At 42.9% G+C, this 21,402-nt stretch overlaps 1 protein-coding gene across 2 annotated transcripts in view; it reads left to right on the forward strand.

Annotated features, from left to right (window-relative positions):
- DOCK4 (dedicator of cytokinesis 4) overlaps nucleotides 1-21,402 on the forward strand; it is a 480,752-nt gene that overhangs the window by 132,941 nt on the left and 326,409 nt on the right. For both annotated transcript variants that reach the window (XM_068276501.1, XM_068276502.1), the window contains exons 3-5: nucleotides 7,718-7,758; nucleotides 15,424-15,479; nucleotides 18,581-18,677. In XM_068276501.1, coding sequence (XP_068132602.1) covers nucleotides 7,718-7,758; nucleotides 15,424-15,479; nucleotides 18,581-18,677 — 194 coding nt within the window. The remainder of the gene's footprint in view (nucleotides 1-7,717; nucleotides 7,759-15,423; nucleotides 15,480-18,580; nucleotides 18,678-21,402) is intronic.

The following is a 21,402-nucleotide window of genomic DNA, read 5'->3' on the forward strand; positions in this document are numbered from 1 at the left end:
TGCCATTTGTGGATAATGGCTCTCCCTGTGGTTCGCTGGAGTCCCAAAGCTTTAGAAATGGCTTTATAACCTTTACCAGACTGATAGATCTCAATTACAGTACTTTTTCCAATAACCCTCCAGGACAGGTGCTACATATGAGATTCGGGCCCGCCCCCAACAGGAAACACAAAGGACTAGCTCTCTATAAGTTCCACCTCTAATCTCTACCTGCCAGTTCTTTGTGTTTCCTGTTCCGGGGAACACCTAGCTCTCTTAGCTAGTTGTGGTCAGCAGCCAGGCAGTGCTGAGGCCATGAGAACTACTATAATGTAGCCCTGTGCTGGTGGATATGGTGGCTACCTGGTATCCGGCGTCCGCTTTTGTGGAGGCTGAAGGCGGCTTTGGAGGCAGTCTTGGCGGAGGCTATCCGCGTGTCGGAAGGTGGCTAAACCTGGCGGAGGCGGAGAGGTAGCTGCTAGGCGGGAGTACGCTGAGCAGGGTGTCCGAGCGGAGCATGGGCAAGCCGGCTGTCAGCCCTGTACTTCCGCCCTTACGTACGGAAACGTCACGTCCGGTGACGTCATTTCCGCTTCCGGATCACGCGTCTGTCTAAAAGCTGCGGCGTCCATCCTCACACACGGCTGGTGTGTCGGAGGAGATGGACGCTAAACAGAAGACGGCAGATCAGGTAAGAGGCAGTGTCGGAGGACAAGTCGCCCGTCTGGTCTGCGAGGTCTGATGTGGTATAGGCCGCAGTCTGGTCAATGGAGGTCTGCAGGGGGTACTTGTATTTGCCTATCTCTGTGGATCTTTTTTATAGCCTGAGAAGCTATATATTGATCATGTGGGCGGCTGTTAAGGTGGATGGTAAAGCAGTCTGGTTATATTACTCATAGCACTCGGTTGTTTTTACAATGTTTACTGATATAAGGATTAAGGTTATATGGTAAAATTGAACTATAAATCTGCGTCTATAGGATATGGTGAATATTACTATATGGTCATTGTTACTTATATAGTATATGTGATGATTAATCTCATACTGAGGCAGAGCATGGCTTCATATGATTGATATTATAGGCTGAACATAGATTGGCCTTTAGGATATATATGGTATTAACATTATATTATGGCATGATTTTAGAATAGCTGGTGATTTTACTGAAAAAGATGGTCTTAGGATAAAACATATTGATTATGTTATTTGTATGTTTTCCTAGGATGCTATGGAGTCTGATAACTCTGATAGGCCCAGGAGTTGCATTCTGTGTAACAAACCTTTACAACAACACTGGCCAAAAGCATCATGTCAGAAATGTATATCTAGTATCATTAATGAGGATAATACAGCTTCATGTAAAGACTTTATGTTCACCATGCGGCAAGAGATGGTGGAGACCTTTAAGGCATTTAGAGAGAGTCTACCAACTACCTCAGCACAAGATCAACAATCAGTGCGCCCAGTTAAACCCAAGAAGGCTACGAGTAAATCTCCCAGGATAATTTATTCCTCAGAGGAAGAGCAGGATAGTCACCATGACACTGGTGAACCAGAATCTAAATCTTCTGAAGAATTGTCAGATTATGAAGATCCTGAGAATGCATATAAGTCTTCTAGGTTTAAATTTGCTTCTGAAGAGACGGAGGAATTGCTGAAGGCAATTTACTCAACCCTTGATATACCCCAGAAAAAGATCTCTGAGAAATCCTTACATAAGTTGTATATGGGTATGGAGCCCTCTGAGCAACTTTGTTTCCCGGTCCACAATTCAATGAAAAATGTAATCACATTACAGTGGAAAGAACCCGATAAATTGTTTATTTCAAAGGGATTCAAAAGGCGTTTTCCTTTCTCAGAAGAGGATGCTAAGTTATGGGAATCATGTCCCAAGCTGGATGCAGCTTTTAGCCAGGTTGAGAAGGATAATGAGTTAGCCTTTGAGGATTTAGGTCGATTAAAAGACCCAGGGGATAAGAGAATTGCATTCTCTCTTAAAAAGGCATGGTCAGCCTGTGCGACTAACTTTAAACCGGCTGCGGCGACAACTTGTGTCTCTCGCACCATGTCAGTATGGTTAGAGAGAATAAAGAAGTTGGTAGAGCAGGATGCCCCTAAAAAAGATATTTTAGAAGCAATTGAGGTTGTGGAAGGAGGCAATGACTATGTCATAGATGCAGCCACAGAGTCTTTAAGGGTCACAGCTAAATCTACAGCATTAATAAACAATGCACGTCGGAATTTATGGTTAAAAACTTGGGAGGGTAGTCAAGCTTCCAAAGCTAGAGCCTGTAGTCTTCCCTTCCAGGGAAAGTTGTTGTTTGGCCCTCAACTCCAAGAAGTATTGGAGCGGACAGCCAGCAAGAAAACTACATTTCCTAAAAAGAGGAAGTTTGAGCCGAAAAAGAGACCGTTTTTTCGGAGGAATCAGACACAGGGCAGAGATCAACAGAGGCGTAAGCCCTGGATGGGTAATAAGGCGTTTACCAAGAAAAATCCGCTCTTTAGAGCAGCGGAAAATAAAGATAAGCCATGACGCCAACAAGGTGGGAGGAAGGTTAAAAGCATTCCTATTAGGTTGGAAAGAAATAACAAGAAACAAATTTATTCTAGATCTAGTAGAGAATGGATACAAGATTTAGTTTTCAAGTCCTCCTCCCAAACGATTTATTGTCACTCAGGCTCCAAAAATACCAGAGGAAAGGAGGGCCATGCGACAGATTGTGAAAGATATGCTCGCAAGAGATGTGGTTTGCACAGTGCCTTCCGATCAGGAGGGAGAAGGATTTTATTCCAGAGTGTTTCTGGTAAAAAAGCCCACGGGGCAGTATCGATTGATACTAAACCTCAAACCCTTGAATCCTTTCATAAGGTACGAGAGATTCCGAATGGAGACAGTTTTCACAATGCGAAACCTTCTATCCCCAAATTTTTATGATCAATATCGATCTAACAGATGCCTATTGGCATATCCCAATAAGAAAAGAGTCTCAAGTTTTCCTTCGGTTCAGTGTAAAGACAAGTGTAGGTCTGGAACATTTTCAATTTTGCTGTCTCCCATTCGGAATCTCGTCGGCACCCAGAATTTTTACAAAAGTCATGGCAGAGATTGTGGGAGCTCTACACCTGAAGGGAATTTTAATAATTCCTTATTTGGACGACTTGTTGGTGGTAGCCAACAGCATAGAGAGTCTGGAGAACCACAAGGAGATGGTGATAGGACTATTGGAGCAAACAGGGTGGTTAGTGAATCATCAAAAGTCTTACCTAGTCCCAACACTAGAAATTCAGTTTTTGGGGTTCAGGATAGATTCCATTTCACAAAGATTGTGTCTCCCTCAGGACAAGATAGTAAAACTTTAGAAAATGATACAGCAATGTCAGGAGGAAGTTATTACAACAGTAAGACAGGTAATGAGACTGATCGGTTTTTTAACCTCCACAGCACCTTCAGTATATTGGGCACTAAAGCATATAAGACCTCTTCAGCAATGGCTTCTACACAACTGGAAGGGAGCTCATACAGCTTTAGACCAAACTCTTTGCATACCAATAGAGGTAAAACAGACATTAGATTGGTGGATTCAGGAAAACAATCTTACACAAGGTCGACTGTGGAGGTGTCCAGTAACAAAGATCCTAACGACAGATGCCAGTCTCACAGGTTGGGGGGCCCACATAGAAGGCATCTGTTTACAGGGTACTTGGTCAAAGGAGGTAATGTCGCAATCATCAAATGTATGTATGTATGTATATATATATATATTTCCGGGAACTGCTTGCAGTGAAGGAAGCACTGATACAAACGACATACAGATTAAACGGCCACCATCTACAAGTCCGTTCGGACAACATTACAGTTGTAATGTACTTGAACAAACAGGGAGGAACGAGATCAGATCAGCTTCTAGGGCTGGTGCTGCAGATATTAGACTGGGCAGAGCAGAATCTTCAGTCAATCTCAGCAGTTCATCTCAAGGGGTCTCTAAATACTATGGCAGATCTATTAAGCAGAAAGAAGATGTCAAATTCAGAGCTAAGTCTAAATCCAAAAATATTCAGAGAATTGACACAGAGATGGGGACATCCCCAAATAGATCTGTTTGCCAACTGGGAAAATATGCTCTGCACCCGGTTTTTCTCGCTAGACCCAAGAGGAGCTTTAGGAGTAGATGCATTGGCCCAGACATGGGACTTTCAGATCGCCTATGCATTTCCTCCAATCCCTCTATTGTCAATGGTATTGCAGAAACTAAGAACGACAGCAATGTATCTGATATTGATTGCGCCCAATTGGCCAAAACGACTCTGGTTCCCAATACTAAATTCAATGTTGGTGGACAGACCGATCCATTTGAGAGACAGACACAATGTACTCAGAAAAGAAGGCGAGTTGACTCAGATTCCCAATCTTCAGCTGACAGCGTGGTTTCTGAAGGGCAAATCCTAAGACAAAGAGGTTTATCTGACAGAGTGACAAAGACAATATTAAATAGTAGAAAGAAGGTTACAAGAACTATTTACTTAAAATATTGGAAAACCTTTTGTAACTGGAAAAAAGAGGTAGGTCTGAGATCAAATAGACTGACGACAGTATTAGAATTCTTGCAAGACGGTATTGACAAGAAGCTGGCATTAAGTACATTAAAGGTGCAAGTTGCAGCCCTTTCAGTTTTTCTTAATAGGCGGTTAGCCTTAGAACCATTAGTTATTAGATTTATGAAATCAGTAGAACGATCCAGACCAGTAATAAAACGTTCATATCCTAGATGGGACTTAACCTTAGTGTTAAACACTCTAATGAGTGATGAGTTTGAACCATTGAGCAGTATTTCATTACGATTGTTGACCATTAAGACAATTTTCCTCGAAGCTATGACCTCAGCAAGGAGGATAAGTGAACTGGAAGCCCTGAGTTCAGTCGAACCTTTTTGTATGGTTTTTCATGATAGAGTAGTCCTGAAGACGACAAGTGAATTCTTGCCAAAGGTAGCTACTATATCCAATAGGATGCAAGAGATTGTATTGCCATCCTTTTGCAAAAACGCCACTGATCCCAGAGAGATGAGATGGCATAACTTAGACGTCAGAAGATGTTTACTATATTACCTTGACAGAACTAAGGAATTCAGGAAATCTACAGCATTATTTATTCACTTTTCTGGAGCAACAAGAGGGAAAAGTATGTCCAAAGCATCTATAGCAAGATGGATCAAGATCTGCATTAATGAAGCATATAGACTTAAAGGTGTACCATGTCCAAAGGATATAACAGCACATTCAGCTAGGTCAGTTGCAACTTCCTGGGCTTACAGAGCTGGAGCTACGGCAACCGACATCTGCAAGGGGGCAACCTGGAAGACGGTTAACACCTTCATCAGGCACTACAGGTTGGATCTACTATCGGCGGAAGAACAGGCTTTTGGAAGGAAAGTTCTTCAAGCTGTGATCCCTCCCTAAGGTTAGTGTTGTTCATTGCATATCATCTCATATGTAGCACCTGTCCTGGAGGGTTATTGGAAAAAACCAAAATTAGCTTACCTGGTAATGCTGTTTTTAATAACCCTCCAGGACAGGTGACCCACCCTAAGACTTATACGTGCATGTAAATAATGGTATGTTGTAAACATGTGTTTATGTAAGTTGTAAGTATATATTTATGTAATATGTAAGGTATTCTATCGGAACAGTTAATTGAGACGTACTGGCAGGTAGAGATTAGAGGTGGAACTTATAGAGAGCTAGTCCTTTGTGTTTCCTGTTGGGGGCGGGCCCGAATCTCATATGTAGCACCTGTCCTGGAGGGTTATTAAAAACCGCATTACCAGGTAAGCTAATTTTGGTTTTTGTTCTCATTTGTTTCTGAATTTGTTTGGATCTTGGCATGATGTCTAGCTTTTGAGGTGCTTTTGGTCCACTTCTCTATGTCAGATAGCACCTATTTAAGTGATTTCTTGATTGAAACAGGTGTGGCAGTAATCAGACCTGGGGGTGACTACAGAAATTGAACTCAGGTGTGATAAACCACAGTTAAGTTATTTTTTTAACAAGGGGGGCAATCACTTTTTCACACAGGGCCATGTAGATTTGGAGGTTTTTTTCTCGCTAAATAATAAAAACCATCATTTAAAACTGCATTTTGTGTTCAATTATGTTATCTTTGACTAATAGTTAACGTTTTTTGATGAGCAGAAACATTTAAGTGTGACAAACATGCAAAAGAATAAGACATCAGGAAGGTGGCAAATAGTTTTTCACACCACTGTATGTATGTATGTATATATATATATATATATATATATATATATATATATATATATATATATATATATATATATATATATATATATATATATATATATATATATATATATATATATTATGTGTGAAATTATATTTTTCTTGTAGGATTATTTGGTAATTTGCTAATGTTGTCTGCTGAGATTAAGCATGCTATACTGTTAAATTTGCACGCTAGGCGCAAAGCTAACATTACTAGTTAGAAAATGTGTTCACTCCGTTTAGTTAATAAATGTAATTTTGCCTTTTAAAAACAGAAGCTATTTGCAATAATTCAGCTTTAAGCAAGCAATTTGGGTTTATAATGATGCATCATGCCTGAATATGCAAATCATCTCTTTCTACCTCTAGAAAGCCAGTTACACACCCAGAACCACTAGTGTATACTGAGCCTCAAACTAATACATTATGCTGAGCCACACCATGCATCCATACAGTCTGTTTTGGACTTATTGTTCCTCATCAGTGCATGGCATGTATTGATATGGCTTCATGAAATTGAATTAGTAAACTGGTCCTGTAGTGGAAGAATATGAATAATACTATATTTATTTCTTTTAAACTTTCTTTCTTAGCTTAAATTGCCCATCTGTCCTGCTGATGCTTTAAACCACTGACATACAATGAGGGTGCAGCTCGGTGGCTTTGACTACAGACAGACTCAATACTCTGGGCCCTAGCTTAATGTTAACCTCCCAGACGGTATGTTATTTCTGGATATTAGGATCTTTTTCAGCACGTTTCAGACCCGAAAATCAGGAAAAAATCATGCCGTCAGAATGCCTGCAGCTGCCCCTGCACTTACTCACCTCCCTGGAATCCAGCACTGCAATTTTCCCTCTGTCCTCCAGGTGGCTGACAGCTACCTCACCAGAGTGATTCAGAGCCTCCGAGGACAGAAAGGAGAATAGATGCCAGCGCCTGGATCCTCTGGGAGGTGAGTAAAAACGCCATTGCTCTGCATTTAGCTCCCGGCAGCTACCCCAGCATAGCTTGGGGCTACCGCCAGGGAGGGTGAGCCATCACCTGATCCTATTACCTTGAGCATCCAGCAAGGTGTTAAAAAAATGACTTGGAGAATTGTATTGCTCCGCAAGTTCTTTACACTAAACATGCAGTCATACAATTGTTTTGAAATAGGGCCACCCTGCACAACATATCAATGACATTGGTATAGTGGCTGGTTTCCACCCCCCTACTTTTTTATTTTCTTGTCCTGGCAACAAGGAAATGTTTAGCATTACTGTCAGTGTAAAGCTTGAAAGATATTTCATTTCAACTAGTTAGGTGGTTTGAACCTTTATATATGTTACCATGGCAACACACCTGACAAACTTATGGCACTTAGAGTAAAGTTGAAATTATTTTTTAGTAAATATTTCTGTTATGGTAGTAGTTAAATCGCTTGATCTTAATTTATCCCATTTATCCTTACAGGCTGGTACAGAGGATTTGCCATTAAGAATCCAAATGCCAAGGTATTACAATTTGTTTACCCTTTTTTCTCCCTGTTATTTAATCTTCTGCCGCCCGCGTCACGCCAATGGGCGTGGCCGCGGTGGCAGCCCCAGGACCGCCTAACGCCGATTGGCGTAAAGCAGTGCTGGGCGTAATGGAAAAAACTCCGCTTACGGATCATTACGCGTAATTTTACGCTATTACGCATTACGGAATTGCGCTTACGGCGTAGACATTCATTTACGGTACATGTCTGTAATTACGCATAGCCCTTACGCAATTACCATAATTCAGGTTGTTACGTTATTGGCTTACGCGTAAATTCCTACTAGCAATTAATGCGGTCATGCTGCCAAGCGGAAAAGTTGACGCATGGATCAATGTTAGGTAGCCGCCGACTTTAAGGGTTAATAGCAAAGCCCCCTTAATTGCTAAGAGCCTCAAATTTGGAGAATTTTAGTAAAATTGGCCACTGCAGCTTTAAGGCTAAGCTGCAGGGCCGCACAACACAGCACACAAGTGATCCCCCCCCCCCCTTTTCTCCCCACCAACAGAGCTCTCTGTTGGTGGGGTCTGATCGCTCCCCCCCATGATTTCTTTTTTTTTAAATAAATATTATTGTGAGTTTTTTTTTTTCAAAAGTGTTTCTTTAAATATGTCCCCTCCCTCCCTCCCCACAGCCAGCCAATTACGGCGATCGGCTGTCATAGGCTTCTGCCTATGGGAGCCGATCGCTCTCTTGTCCCCCAGGGGGACAGCCGTGTCACACGGCTGTCCCCAGTGCAGCGCTGCTGCTGATCGCAGCACAGTGTAAATAGACGGCGATCGCGTTGTCTAACAGTCTCCCGCCCTCCGAGCATGAGATGTGCGCGCGATCTCATGCAAATTACAGCCCCAGGACTTTACGCCAGTGCTGGGCCGAAATTACGCATTAGCGTAATTACGCATCGTAATTCACTACAAATGCATCGTAAGCGTTACGTGTAAGGTTACGGTATTACGCGTAATGAATTACGCGTAGACCGTAGGTTACGTTATTATGCGTAACAAATTACGCGTAAGACAGTAAACTCCCATTGAAATTACACTGTCTGCCGTAATCGCGTAATATTACGCTCCCGTATAATATAAAAAAGCCGCCAACTTTAAGGGTTAATAGCAAAGCCCCCTTAAGTGCTAAGAGCCTCAAATATATTAAGGAGATCAGAAGGAATAAGAGGAAATTTTTTTTTTCAAAAAGACCTTATAGTTTTTGAGAAAATCGATGTTAAAGTTTCAAAGGAAAAATATATACATTTAAAAACCCGCCGACTTTAACGGTTAATAGCAAAGCCTGCTTAAAATTTAGGAACACCAAATTCACAGGGTATATTAAGGGGATCAGTGGAAATAAGAGGAACAATTTTTTTTTCAAAAAGACCTTATAGTTTTTGAGAAAATCGATTTTTAAGTTTAAAGGGCAAAAATGTCTTTTAAATGCGGAAAATGTCAGTTTTTTTTGCACAGGTAACAATAGTGTTTTATTTTCATAGATTCCCCCAAGTGGGAAGAGTTTTACTTACTTCGTTCTGAGTGTGGGAAATATTAAAAAAAAAACGACGTGGGGTCCCCCCTCCCAGACCTCTTTAACCACTTGTCCCCCATGCAGACTGGGATAGCCAGAATGCGGAGCACCGGCCACGTGGGGCTCCGCACCCTGACTATACCAGCCCGCCTGGTCCATGGATTGGGGGGTCTCGGAAGGGGAGGGGCAGCCAAGCTTTCCCCTCCCCCTCTGAGCCTTTGTCCAATCCAAGGACAAGGGGCTCTTCTCCACCTCCGATGGGCGGTGGAGGTGGAGGCCGCGATTTCCTGGGGAGGGGTTCATGGTGGCATCTGGGAGTCCCCTTTAAAAAGGGGTCCCCCAGATGCCCACCCCCCCTCCCAGGAGAAATGAGTATAGAGGTACTTGTACCCCTTACCCATTTCCTTTAAGAGTTAAAAGTAAATAAACACACAAACACATAGAAAAAGTATTTTAATTGAACAAAAAACATAACCACGAAAAAAGTCCTTTAATATTCTTAATTAACCATTAATACTTACCTGTCCCTTTAAAAGCCAGTTCCCACGCAATATCCTCGGAAATATACTAATCAGTTACAATGTAACAAAGTTGTTACAATGTAACAACTTTGTTACTTTGTAACTCCACCGCACCCGACGTCACTCGCCGCTCACCCGCCGGCCGCCGCATACACCATGGGTGCCAGCATGTATATGGGTGACAGGTGTGGGCGGAGTGGACGGCGGGAGCCGGCGGGGACTTAGCGTGTATGCGGCGGCCGGCGGGTGAGCGGCGAGTGACGTCAGGTGTGGTGGAGTTACAAAGTAACAATTATTATATTTCCGAGGATATTGCGTGGGAACTGGCTTTTAAAGGGACAGGTAATATTAATGGTTAATTAAGAATATTAAAGGACTTTTTTCGTGGTTATGTTTTTTGTGTCCAATTAAAATACTTTTTCTATGTGTTTGTGTGTTTATTTACTTTTAACTCTTAAAGGAAATGGGTAAGGGGTACAAGTACCTCTATACTCATTTCTCCTGGGAGGGGGGGGTGGGCATCTGGGGGACCCCTTTTTAAAGGGGACTCCCAGATGCCACCATGAACCCCCCCCCCAGGAAATCGCGGCCTCCACCTCCACCGCCCATCGGAGGTGGAGAAGAGCCCCTTGTCCTTGGATTGGACAAGGGCTCGGAGGGGGAGGGGAAAGCTTGGCTGCCCCTCCCCTTCCGAGACCCCCCAATCCATGGACCATGCGGGCTGGTATAGTCAGGGTGCGGAGCCCCACGTGGCCGGTGCTCCGCATTCTGGCTATCCCAGTCTGCATGGGGGACAAGGGGTTAAAGAGGTCTGGGAGGGGGGACCCCACGTCGTTTTTTTTTAATATTTCCCACACTCAGAACGAAGTAAGTAAAACTCTTCCCACTTGGGGGAATCTATGAAAATAAAACACTATTGTTACCTGTGCAAAAAAAACTGACATTTTCCGCATTTAAAAGACATTTTTGCCCTTGAAACTTAAAAATCGATTTTCTCAAAAACTATAAGGTCTTTTTGAAAAAATTTTTCCCTCTTATTCCCACTGATCCCCTTAATATACCCTGTGAATTTGGTGTTCCTAAATTTTAAGCAGGCTTTGCTATTAACCGTTAAAGTTGGCGGGTTTTTAAATGTATATATTTTTCCTTTGAAACTTTAACATCGATTTTCTCAAAAACTATAAGGTCTTTTTGAAAAAAAAAATTTCCTCTTATTCCTTCTGATCTCCTTAATATATTCTCCAAATTTGAGGCTCTTAGCACTTAAGGGGGCTTTGCTATTAACCCTTAAAGTTGGCGGCTTTTTTATATTATACGGGAGCGTAATATTACGCGATTACGGCAGACAGTGTAATTTCAATGGGAGTTTACTGTCTTACGCGTAATTTGTTACGCGTAATAACGTAACCTACGGTCTACGCGTAATTCATTACGCGTAATACCGTAACCTTACACGTAACGCTTACGATGCATTTGTAGTGAATTACGATGCGTAATTACGCTAATGCGTAATTTCGGCCCAGCACTGGCGTAAAGTCCTGGGGCTGTAATTTGCATGAGATCGCGCGCACATCTCATGCTCGGAGGGCGGGAGACTGTTAGACAACGCGATCGCCGTCTATTTACACTGTGCTGCGATCAGCAGCAGCGCTGCACTGGGGACAGCCGTGTGACACGGCTGTCCCCCTGGGGGACAAGAGAGCGATCGGCTCCCATAGGCAGAAGCCTATGACAGCCAATCGCCGTAATTGGCTGGCTGTGGGGAGGGAGGGAGGGGACATATTTAAAGAAACACTTTTGAAAAAAAAAAACTCACAATAATATTTATTTAAAAAAAAAGAAATCATGGGGGGGAGCGATCAGACCCCACCAACAGAGAGCTCTGTTGGTGGGGAGAAAAGGGGGGGGGGATCACTTGTGTGCTGTGTTGTGCGGCCCTGCAGCTTAGCCTTAAAGCTGCAGTGGCCAATTTTACTAAAAATGGCCTGGTCACTAGGGGGGTTTAGCCCTGTAGTCCTCAAGTGGTTAAAGAAGAATTTCTAATACCTTAGCAAAACTTATCCCTGTATGTTAATGCAATTAAATACAAATGTATCTTGCCTTTCAGCCCTTAAGGTTCGTACACACTCTCTACTTTCAGGAACCACGGGTCCGTCAGACCCTCCCGCTGGGCGGGCGTTCCAGCGACAGTAGAGCGTGTGTTCAGTCTGTCGGCAGACTGATAAGGCTGTTTCTGAATGATTTGCTCAGCCTTATCAGTCTGCCGGACGGACTGTACATACGCACTACTGTCGTTGGAACGCCCGCCCAGCGGAGGGTCTGACGGACCCGTCGTCCCTGAAAATACTTCTGCATCACCTTAGAATTATTTACATATTTTATGTAAAGTAGAAGTATGGCATTGAGCCAAAGCTTTGCACTAAAAGCTTTATAGATGTCCATGGCAAAGAAATATAGGGAAAGAAATATGCCCATAGATGTCTATAGATGTCTACTGTAGGTGCAAGTAGTTTTATACTAAAATGCCCTTAGATGTCCTTGACATATGGATGTGAAAATACAGAACACTTTTAGATGTCTATGGCAGACTAAGGGTTAATCTGCTTGAAAAATTACTTAAGGAAAAAAAGATGTTCTTGCTGTGTATTGTGGCATGGTTGAAGTATGCTTCAGTTGTCTTCATTCTTGGTAATACACAGTTTCACGTCGGCGTGCAGGATATATCAGCAGCCAGGGATACAGAGCCAGTCCCAAGGCTCAAACAGTTGCAACACAAAGGGGTGATCCTGGTGCTCAGTTCACACTACAAACGCTACTCTTACCACTTCCAGACCTAGGTGCAGAGAGCGGATCAGTTCAGTCCTTGTCCTGAAGCTCGCTGTACAGTTAGGCCTTGCTGCTCTGTACGCGGCGGCTCTCAATTGTCCCAGCGTCTCACTTTCTCCTTCCGCCTACATCATCAGCTGGGCTGGCCGGCCATGAAAGCTGTGTCAAGGAGAGATAAGCGTGGAAATGATAGAGCAGTGCTTACAGTTGGGCACATGCACTGTACACTGCACTTACTGGTATAAACTTGATTTATTGCACATCAGATTAAATATATCCAGTCTGCATTGCAATTCACACTCCTAATGTGTGTTTTATGCAACAGACCACTGAGAACCTAGCCTAAGGGTTTAGAATACAAGATCTGGATGCCACTTCCTTTGCATTGAAACTGCAGTCTAACTAGCATTACTCACACTGATAACTAATTAACCTCTTGCCGGCGGCATCACGCCGATGGGCGTGGCCGCGGCGGCAGCCCCAGGACCGCCTAACGCCGATTGGCTTAAAGTCCTGGGGCTCTGTTTTGCAGGAGATCGCGCGCAGATCTCCTGCTTGGGGGGGCGGAGCTCAGCCCCGCCTTCAGTCTCCGAGCGGCTATTGCCGCTCGGGAGACTGTTGGACGGCGTGATCGCCGTCTATTTCCATGTACAGCGCTGCGATCGGCAGCAGCGCTGTACTGGGGACAGCCGTATCACACGGCTGTCCCCCTGGGGGACAAGAGAGCGATCGGCTCTCATAGGCAGAAGCCTATGACAGCCGATCGCCATAATTGGCTGGCTGTGGGGAGGGAGGAGGGGAGGGAGGGTAGATATTTAAAGAAGCAGGGTTTTTATAATAAAAAAAGATTAACAATAATATTTATTTAAAAATTAAATAAACATGGGGGTGCGATCAGACCCCACCAACAGAGAGCTCTTTTGGTGGGGAGAAAAGGGGGGGGGGGGGGGGGAGGGATCACTTGTGTGCTGTGTTGTGCGGCCCTGCAGCTTAGCCTTAAAGCTGCAGTGGCCTATTTTACTAAAAATGGCCTGGTCACTAGGGGGTTTAGCACTGCGGTCCTCAAGAGGTTAAAGTCCATAAAACTCCTGCTTGACAAAACCGTTTTGCTTACAGGGAACAGATTAAAAAAAAAAAACTCACGATTTGTCTTTATGACAGCGGTAAAACTTTAAAGTCCATTTTAGGAGTATAACTATTGCTACAATTGTTTATCTTTTATTTGTTCTTCAGGCTTGCTTTAACCACTTCCCGACCGCCGTATATACGGCCGGGAAGTGCCCCCGCAAGGACCGCCGTATAGACAAATGGCGGCGGTCCTTGTAGGGGCATGGGCGGAGCGATCGCGTCATCCGTGCACCCCCCCTGCCCCCTGCTCCCTCCTGATCACCCCCCCAGCCCTCAGATTCTTCCCAGACCCGCCCCCCCATGTACTGTATGCATCTATCCCCCCTGATCACCTGTCAATCACCTGTCAATCACCCGTCAATCACCCCCTGTCACTGCCACCCATCAATCAGCCCCTAACCTGCCCCTTGCGGGCAATCTGATCACCCCCCCACACCAATAGATCACCCGCAGATCCGACATTAGATCACTTCCCAAATCCATTGTTTACATCTATTCTCTCCTCTAAACACCCACTAATTACCCATCAATCACCCATCAATCACCCCCTATCACCACCTGTCACTGTTACCTATCAGATCAGACCCTAATCTGCCCCTTGCGGGCACCCAATCACCCGCCCACACGCTCAGATTGCCCTCAACCCCCCCCCCCCCCCCTTATCAATTCACCAGTGCATTAATTACATCTGTTCTTCCCTGTAATAACCCACTGATCACCTGTCAATCACCTGCCAATCACCTATCACCCATCAATCACCCCCTGTCACCCCCTGTCACTGCCACCCATCAATCAGCCCCTAACCTGCCCCTTGCGGGCAATCTGATCACCCACACCATTAGAACGCCCGCAAACCCGCCGTCAGATTACCTCCCAAATGTATTGTTTACATCTGTTATCTTCTCTAAACACCCACTAATTACCCATCAATCACCCATCAATCACCCCCTATCACCACCTGTCACTGTTACCTATCAGATCAGACCCTAATCTGCCCCTTGCGGGCACCCAATCACCCGCCCACACGCTCAGATTGCCCTCAAACCCCCCCCCCCCCCTTATCAATTCGCCAGTGCATTCATTACAAAAGAAAGTTCTGTCTCGGCGGATTTTAACCAACGACGATCGTTTGCAAAAGTAGTACATCGTTGGAAACGGTCGTTCGTACTAGGCTTGACATGCGCATTTCACAATTTCTCCGTGAAACTTCTCATTTTTATGCGCAGGCGCAATAGTTGCTTTACGTGATGTAACGTTCGTTCTAACGATCAGATCGTTACACACCTTTTAAAACTAACTTTACTTAGGTCGTTCTTTCATCAATTAAAAGTTCGTTCGTCGTTCTCAACGAATGATCGTTGTCGCATGTGTGTACGTAGCATTAGACTGTCATAAAGTTTTGATACCTGAAACTGAGCTCTTCTAAGCCCCAACCAGTAGTTTTTCAAGGCAATTCAATATGACAGTATTGTAAACATTCCAAATTAAGCTCAAAGGTGACCGAGCCACTTATGCTTGTGTGGACTCACTGCCACTGCCATCCTTTTTAAAACCTCTTTGAGTCTTTTATTGTTGATTATTTGTTGATTAATGTTGCATGTTTTTTTTTCCGTTTAACAAATAGAACAATTGTACTGTCTTTTCAGGGAGTTTTTCCTGCAAGCTATGTGCATATTAAGAATGCATCGGTGAAAAACAAGGGGTATGTATGTATGTTTTAAAGGGAACTACTTTATTTCTCTTCATCTTACTTTCCTCTTTCCAAGTTCAGTATTTTGAAAGCTTTGTTGGAATCTTGACATGAAGTGTTTGTCAGAGGAGCCATTTGTCTTTCTTTATATTATAGAAAGCAGATCTGAGTAATATATGCCCCCACAATGCCTTCCATCTGACGCTACACCAGAAAAATACTGCATTTTCTGCTACACAGCTGTAGATAGACAGCTTTTCTTTTGTCTACTTTACTTTAAAATATATTGCTGGTTAATTATTTCTACAATATATTTTCCATTCATAACTTTTCATAATATGTTTAAGCTGTCCATAAAGTGGTAGATCCTGCTACTCGGCCCTGTGATGCTCATCTGGTTGTTGAGTATTCATTGGTTTTTTTTTTGTTTTTGTTTTAATTAACTTTATATAAAGGAATATTATTTACAGATTATTTCACAGAAGGCTGAAACAGAAACTGTTCAAATCAAAGATTTATGCCTGGTATGCATGATGCAATTTTCCATCAGATTGATGGGCGATTCGATTCTTTCTGATAGGTTTGTTCTGATTACTGATAGTTTTTGTAATCACACCTATACAAAATCAAACTGAAAAACGATCGGAAATCAGATCTGACCTGTCAGAAATAATCGATTTAACCATCAGTCTGACGGAAAATTGCATTGTGTGTACAAGGCATTAGTCATAATGATTGGTAATACATACATAATAATAATTTATATGTGTGTGTACAGAGATCTGTCATCATCTACAGTGCTTTTTATAGAGTGTATAGTCATGCCACTAACTGTCCCTCAGAGGAGCTCACAATCGAATGCCTACCATACCCCTAGTTTTATTTCCCTATTGTAAATTAAAGGAAAACTGAACTGAGGGATATGGAGACTGCCATATTTATTTCCCTTTAAACAGTACCAGTTGCCTTGCAGCCCTGCTGATCTCTTCTTTGGCTGCAGTAGTGTGAATCACACATCTGAAACACTCATGCAGCTAATCCAGTCAAACTTCAGTCAGAAACCGTAAACCTGTAATATTTTATTATGTCTTATGTGATAGGAATACTCAGTGAGGAAATTACTGACTATATTACTATTTTAAGATATAAAGCAAAGCTGTGGAATATTTAAATCTTTACAGTTTTTACTGTTGCATTGTCTCTGCCCAATGACTCTTTCATGGAAGTATGCCAGTGCTGAAATGTATGAACTTTTGACCCTTTTAATCTCTTTCCTGCTCTCAGAAGCAATTTTCTGCTAGGAAAGTGTTTTATGGTTGTAGTTCTTTATCAGTGAGGGTGATGCTATAGTCCGACCAGGTCCTGAACAGAAACTGTCACTTGCATACCTGATGTTTAAAGGAAACATGAGACAAATAGTATCTCAGGATTTATACTTACCTGGGGCTTCCTCCAGCTCCCTTAAGGCTTTTCATTCCTTCACTGTCTCCCCGGGCCATTCTGGACCCCTGCTGAATGGCCTGGTGCTTTGGCAAAGTCAGGCTTCATTGCAGAAGTACTGCTGTGCAGGCGCAGAGCACTCCCAGCCACGGGAGTCTGACAGGGGCATGTGCGCAACCAGGCCACGCTTTGTGATGAAGAATGATTTTGTCAAAGTACTGGGCCATCGAACTGCTTGCAGGGGGGACTGTAGGAAGCCCCAGGTTTAGTGTAAATCCTCAGGCGCTACTCCTGCTAGTGCTGAAATTCTGTTTGTCCCCACGTTTATTGCCTGATGAAGCGGATGTAGCCTGCGAAACGCGTTGCACTATATCATCAATGTGATTACTATTATACAGACAGTCTTTCATGTCTGCTTTATGGAGGTAAGTCCACCGCTTCGTCCAAGCAAATTTTAAAGGTTTTATCCACTTTTACCCTGCTGGCGCCTCTGTTCCTCGTTTGCTGTACCGTGTCCACCCCTGGTGGAGGGGTGATTTACCCCTTTTCTAATCTACAGAGAGCGACTTCTTAATCCTGAGTGAGGACAGGTCTAATCTCCTCACCTGCCTATACAGTGGTTGCCTTTGTGGTAACCCACATTTGTGAGTATACTCTTCTCACTAATGATCTTTACTAATTTTATGCTGAACATACTACACTATATTGGGCCCTCGGTTTCTCTAACCTTTTCCAATCAGACAGTTTTCCAAACGTACTCGTCATTGACAGCCGCAATCTGAGTCAAAGTAACCTTTTTAATTGCAGCACAAAGATTAACTATTTAGCCTTTATCCTACACCTTGTGTGCCTGCTGAGTTATCTGAAAATATAATATACGCACTCTGCAGGGAGGACGGCCGTAAGTCAACAGTTTATCAGTCTATTGCTACCTTAATGATAATTATCTGACTCACATAAGTATACATTTTTCTGATTGAAGATATTTTTGCATGTTTTTAACCAGAAGGCATTGCTGAGTTACAGCAAAACATCTTAGTAAGACCTAAGATACATTTTATTTTAGAATTTAGTGCACAAAGTAATTATTCATTTGAAGTTATCCTTCATACTGTAGGATCAAGATCTGTCTAGAGATGGTCAATAAAATGCTAATAGTTTGAATATGATATGAATTTTATGGTAATTGTATTCAGATCCATATAACTTGGGATTGGACCAATCAAACGCAGCTGATCATTTTGAGTCAATTCCAAACTGCATGTGGCTTGGTCCACACTATGACGACCTTGAGCCATGCACTGTGACTGCTGGTGCACTGTCAGTCTACAACACATGCCTCTTGTTCAGAGTGTTGTGGTTTTGTCTGTAGCATTGGGCATGTCGTACATTGTATTGCTATTATGACATGTCCACTGTCTGTCCACTGTAAAAATTGTGCAGTTTGCCACTGTGCGTTATGATTGTTGGAGTGTATCCAACAGATCTGTGAATAATAGACATGTCTGAATGAATTTAAATAATAACATAGTATCTGTTGTCATGTCCATTTAAATGCTGTAGCTTTTAAGACATGGTGGTTGCTGGGTACAGTACTGATATGTCTGTCTGTAATATCTCAACAGATTAATCGATGCATCTTTTGTAACCATAACATTGATTTTCATTTATAGGCAGTTTGAAATGGTGATACCAACAGAAGATGCTGTCATTACAGAGATGACTTCTACTCTCCGTGACTGGGGCACCATGTGGAAACAACTTTATGTGGTGAGTTTTGACATGTAGCAGAAAAATCATTACTTACATTTTCATCATTATGCCTCCTATACCAGACTAAAAGGCTCTCCTATGGAGTACATGCAAAACAGGCACCAAAGTCATTTGGGCACTGTGGATAGCCTCTAGTAGAATAGCGGTAAAATTACTGACATTCTACTATTGGGCAATGGGGAACACGACAGAAGAATATCAGTAATTTTTATCGATATCTTATCACAAAACCTAACCCTAGTCTCACACTAACCCACCCTTTATTGATGCCTAACCCTATCTGAGCCCCCTTCGAGCTGCAATATCAGACGTTAACTGCCTTCACCACTAAAATCCCCCTCCACCAATATCCATGCCACCTAAAAAGGAAATTATTGGTTGTTATGCTATAGCTGCAATTAACACTGTGGTATATGCAGTGCTATTTTACCAAAGCTCCACTGGTGCCCAAATTACCTGTTTAGCTTCTATGTTCACTGAAGAAGATTTTTTTCTAACACTATTTTCGATTTGTCTATGTATGCAATCCTGGAATTGTATTTGGAAGCTTAGGTTCTTACAGTAAAAATCCTGCAATACTTCTTTGCATATATGCTGGAACTGTTGTAACATCTTCTGTAGGGAACGCTTTTGTATGTCTAGCAGTGCCATTGATGTATTCTTTTAATGTAGTAAAATTGAACCTCCAGGCACCCAATATACGAGAGAGAGAGAGAGAGAGAGAGAGAGAGAGAGAATAGCACAGCACATGCTGGACGCAAGACGGTTAATACATTTATGCCCTTAGCAGCCACATATGTGTGCACAATGCAATAGCTGAATAATGCATGTTGCCTTACAATGTATGACATTTATGAACAAACAGTTTAATACTGTATGCCCTTAACTCTATTTTTATGTCATCTGTCCTATATATTGAGTACACAATGAACCTGAAAAGTATTTTACCTGTGTTATGGCCCATACTCACGAGGGACTTTTGTCGCCTCAACACGCGGCGCGCGCGTGTTGCGGCGACAGATCGCCCGTGAGTATGGGCCGTCGCACGCGCGCGCACCCCGAACTGTCGCCCGCCGCTCTTGTCGCCATGCGATTGAAAGTTTCAATCGCATGGCAACAGTCGCCGCCGCACCTCCGCCGCAACTGTCGCTAGTCCGCGTGAGTACGCGGACTAGCGACAGCAACCTCCATAGAGGTGAATGAAGCTTCCGGCGGGGGGAGGAGGAACGTCGGCGACAGCTTCCGTCTCGCCGCTGGTCCCTCTTCCGCGTGTGTACGCGGAGGGACCTGGAGAGAAGCGGTCGCCGGCTGTCGCTAGCACGCTCACGTGTGCTGGCGACAGGCCACTTCTGCAGCCCGTGAGTACGGGCCATTAAAAGTAAGGCACAGTTTTATAAAAAAAAATTATATTCTGTTCTTGATTTTCATACATAAGATGCTTTCTTTAAACACTGCTGCCCTCTGCATGAAGGTGAAAGAGGTATAGAAACTATTTATTCAGATTTGTGCCTGTTTGTAATGCCTGGTGCACACCATGCAATTTCCCAGCAGATCAATCGGTCGAATCAATCATATTTTCCAAAAAGGTCCGATCTGATTTCTGATCTCTTTTGCATAAAATTAATTGGAAATCAGATGGGACCTGTTGGAAATAATCAATTTGCAGTCATCAAAGGTCCGCACCATCAAATGTTCAAGTTTCTTTATTTATAGCTCTTGTTAAAAAGACATGAGTAGACAACAGGTCTGCATAATGATAACGCACAGGCGTTTCGATGCTTCTTCCTCAAATCATAGCAGAGTCTGACAATCAATAGCAATCTCCTATTTTCTTTGAAACAACAAGTGAGACATTGGAGGTTGTTTTTAATGAATTGGTGAATTGAGTTTAATTTTAAATACTAGTGCTATGTTGTTTTGTGAACTTGGTTAAACTTGCTATTAAATTCACAATGTTGCTATGTGATTGGCAGATCTTACTCATGAATATGCTAATTGTAAGTCTTCTATTAGGTTCTCTTGAGACCTATATAAGATGTGTGTGATATGCTATTGATTGTCAGACTCTGCTATGATTTGAGGAAGAAGCATCGAAACGCCTGTGCGTTATCATTATGTAGACCTGTTTTTTACTCATGTCTTTTTAACAAGAGCTATAAATAAAGAAACGTGAACATTTGATGGTGCGGACCTTTGATGACTGCTGATGATTCCCTGTGACTCCAGTTGTGGTCTCTGCACATCTAACCCATTGGTGCAACAACGCTGGTTCTATGGAAATAATCAATTTGACATGTCAATCTGACTGGAAATTGCATGGTGTGTACAAAACAAGCTTTCTACACACTTTCGATTTTCCTTAGCTAAAATGATCTTTAGGGATTATCTCAGCTGGAAATCTCCCAACAGATATATTCAATCAAATATCAGGAGCACCAACTCAAGCAAATAATCCCCAACGTAAATGGACTCTAAAAATGTGTGTTGGGGGTGCAGTCAAAAATACCAAAACATTTCAGTTTAAATCCATATTAATGCACAATAGAAGTCGATACATGAAGGTCAATCCTTTATTCAGCTGTACAATATAACCTGACCAGGACTGCAAATACCCAGCAGTGCAAGGAAGCAATCATATGAACTGCCCTCAAAACTGAGGGCATGTATGTGATGATATTAACGCCACCTCAATTGTGCACTCCATTTACACACCACGACTGCA

The sequence above is a fragment of the Hyperolius riggenbachi genome, chromosome 3 (assembly GCF_040937935.1).
Source record: "Hyperolius riggenbachi isolate aHypRig1 chromosome 3, aHypRig1.pri, whole genome shotgun sequence".
Classification (NCBI taxonomy): domain Eukaryota; kingdom Metazoa; phylum Chordata; class Amphibia; order Anura; family Hyperoliidae; genus Hyperolius; species Hyperolius riggenbachi.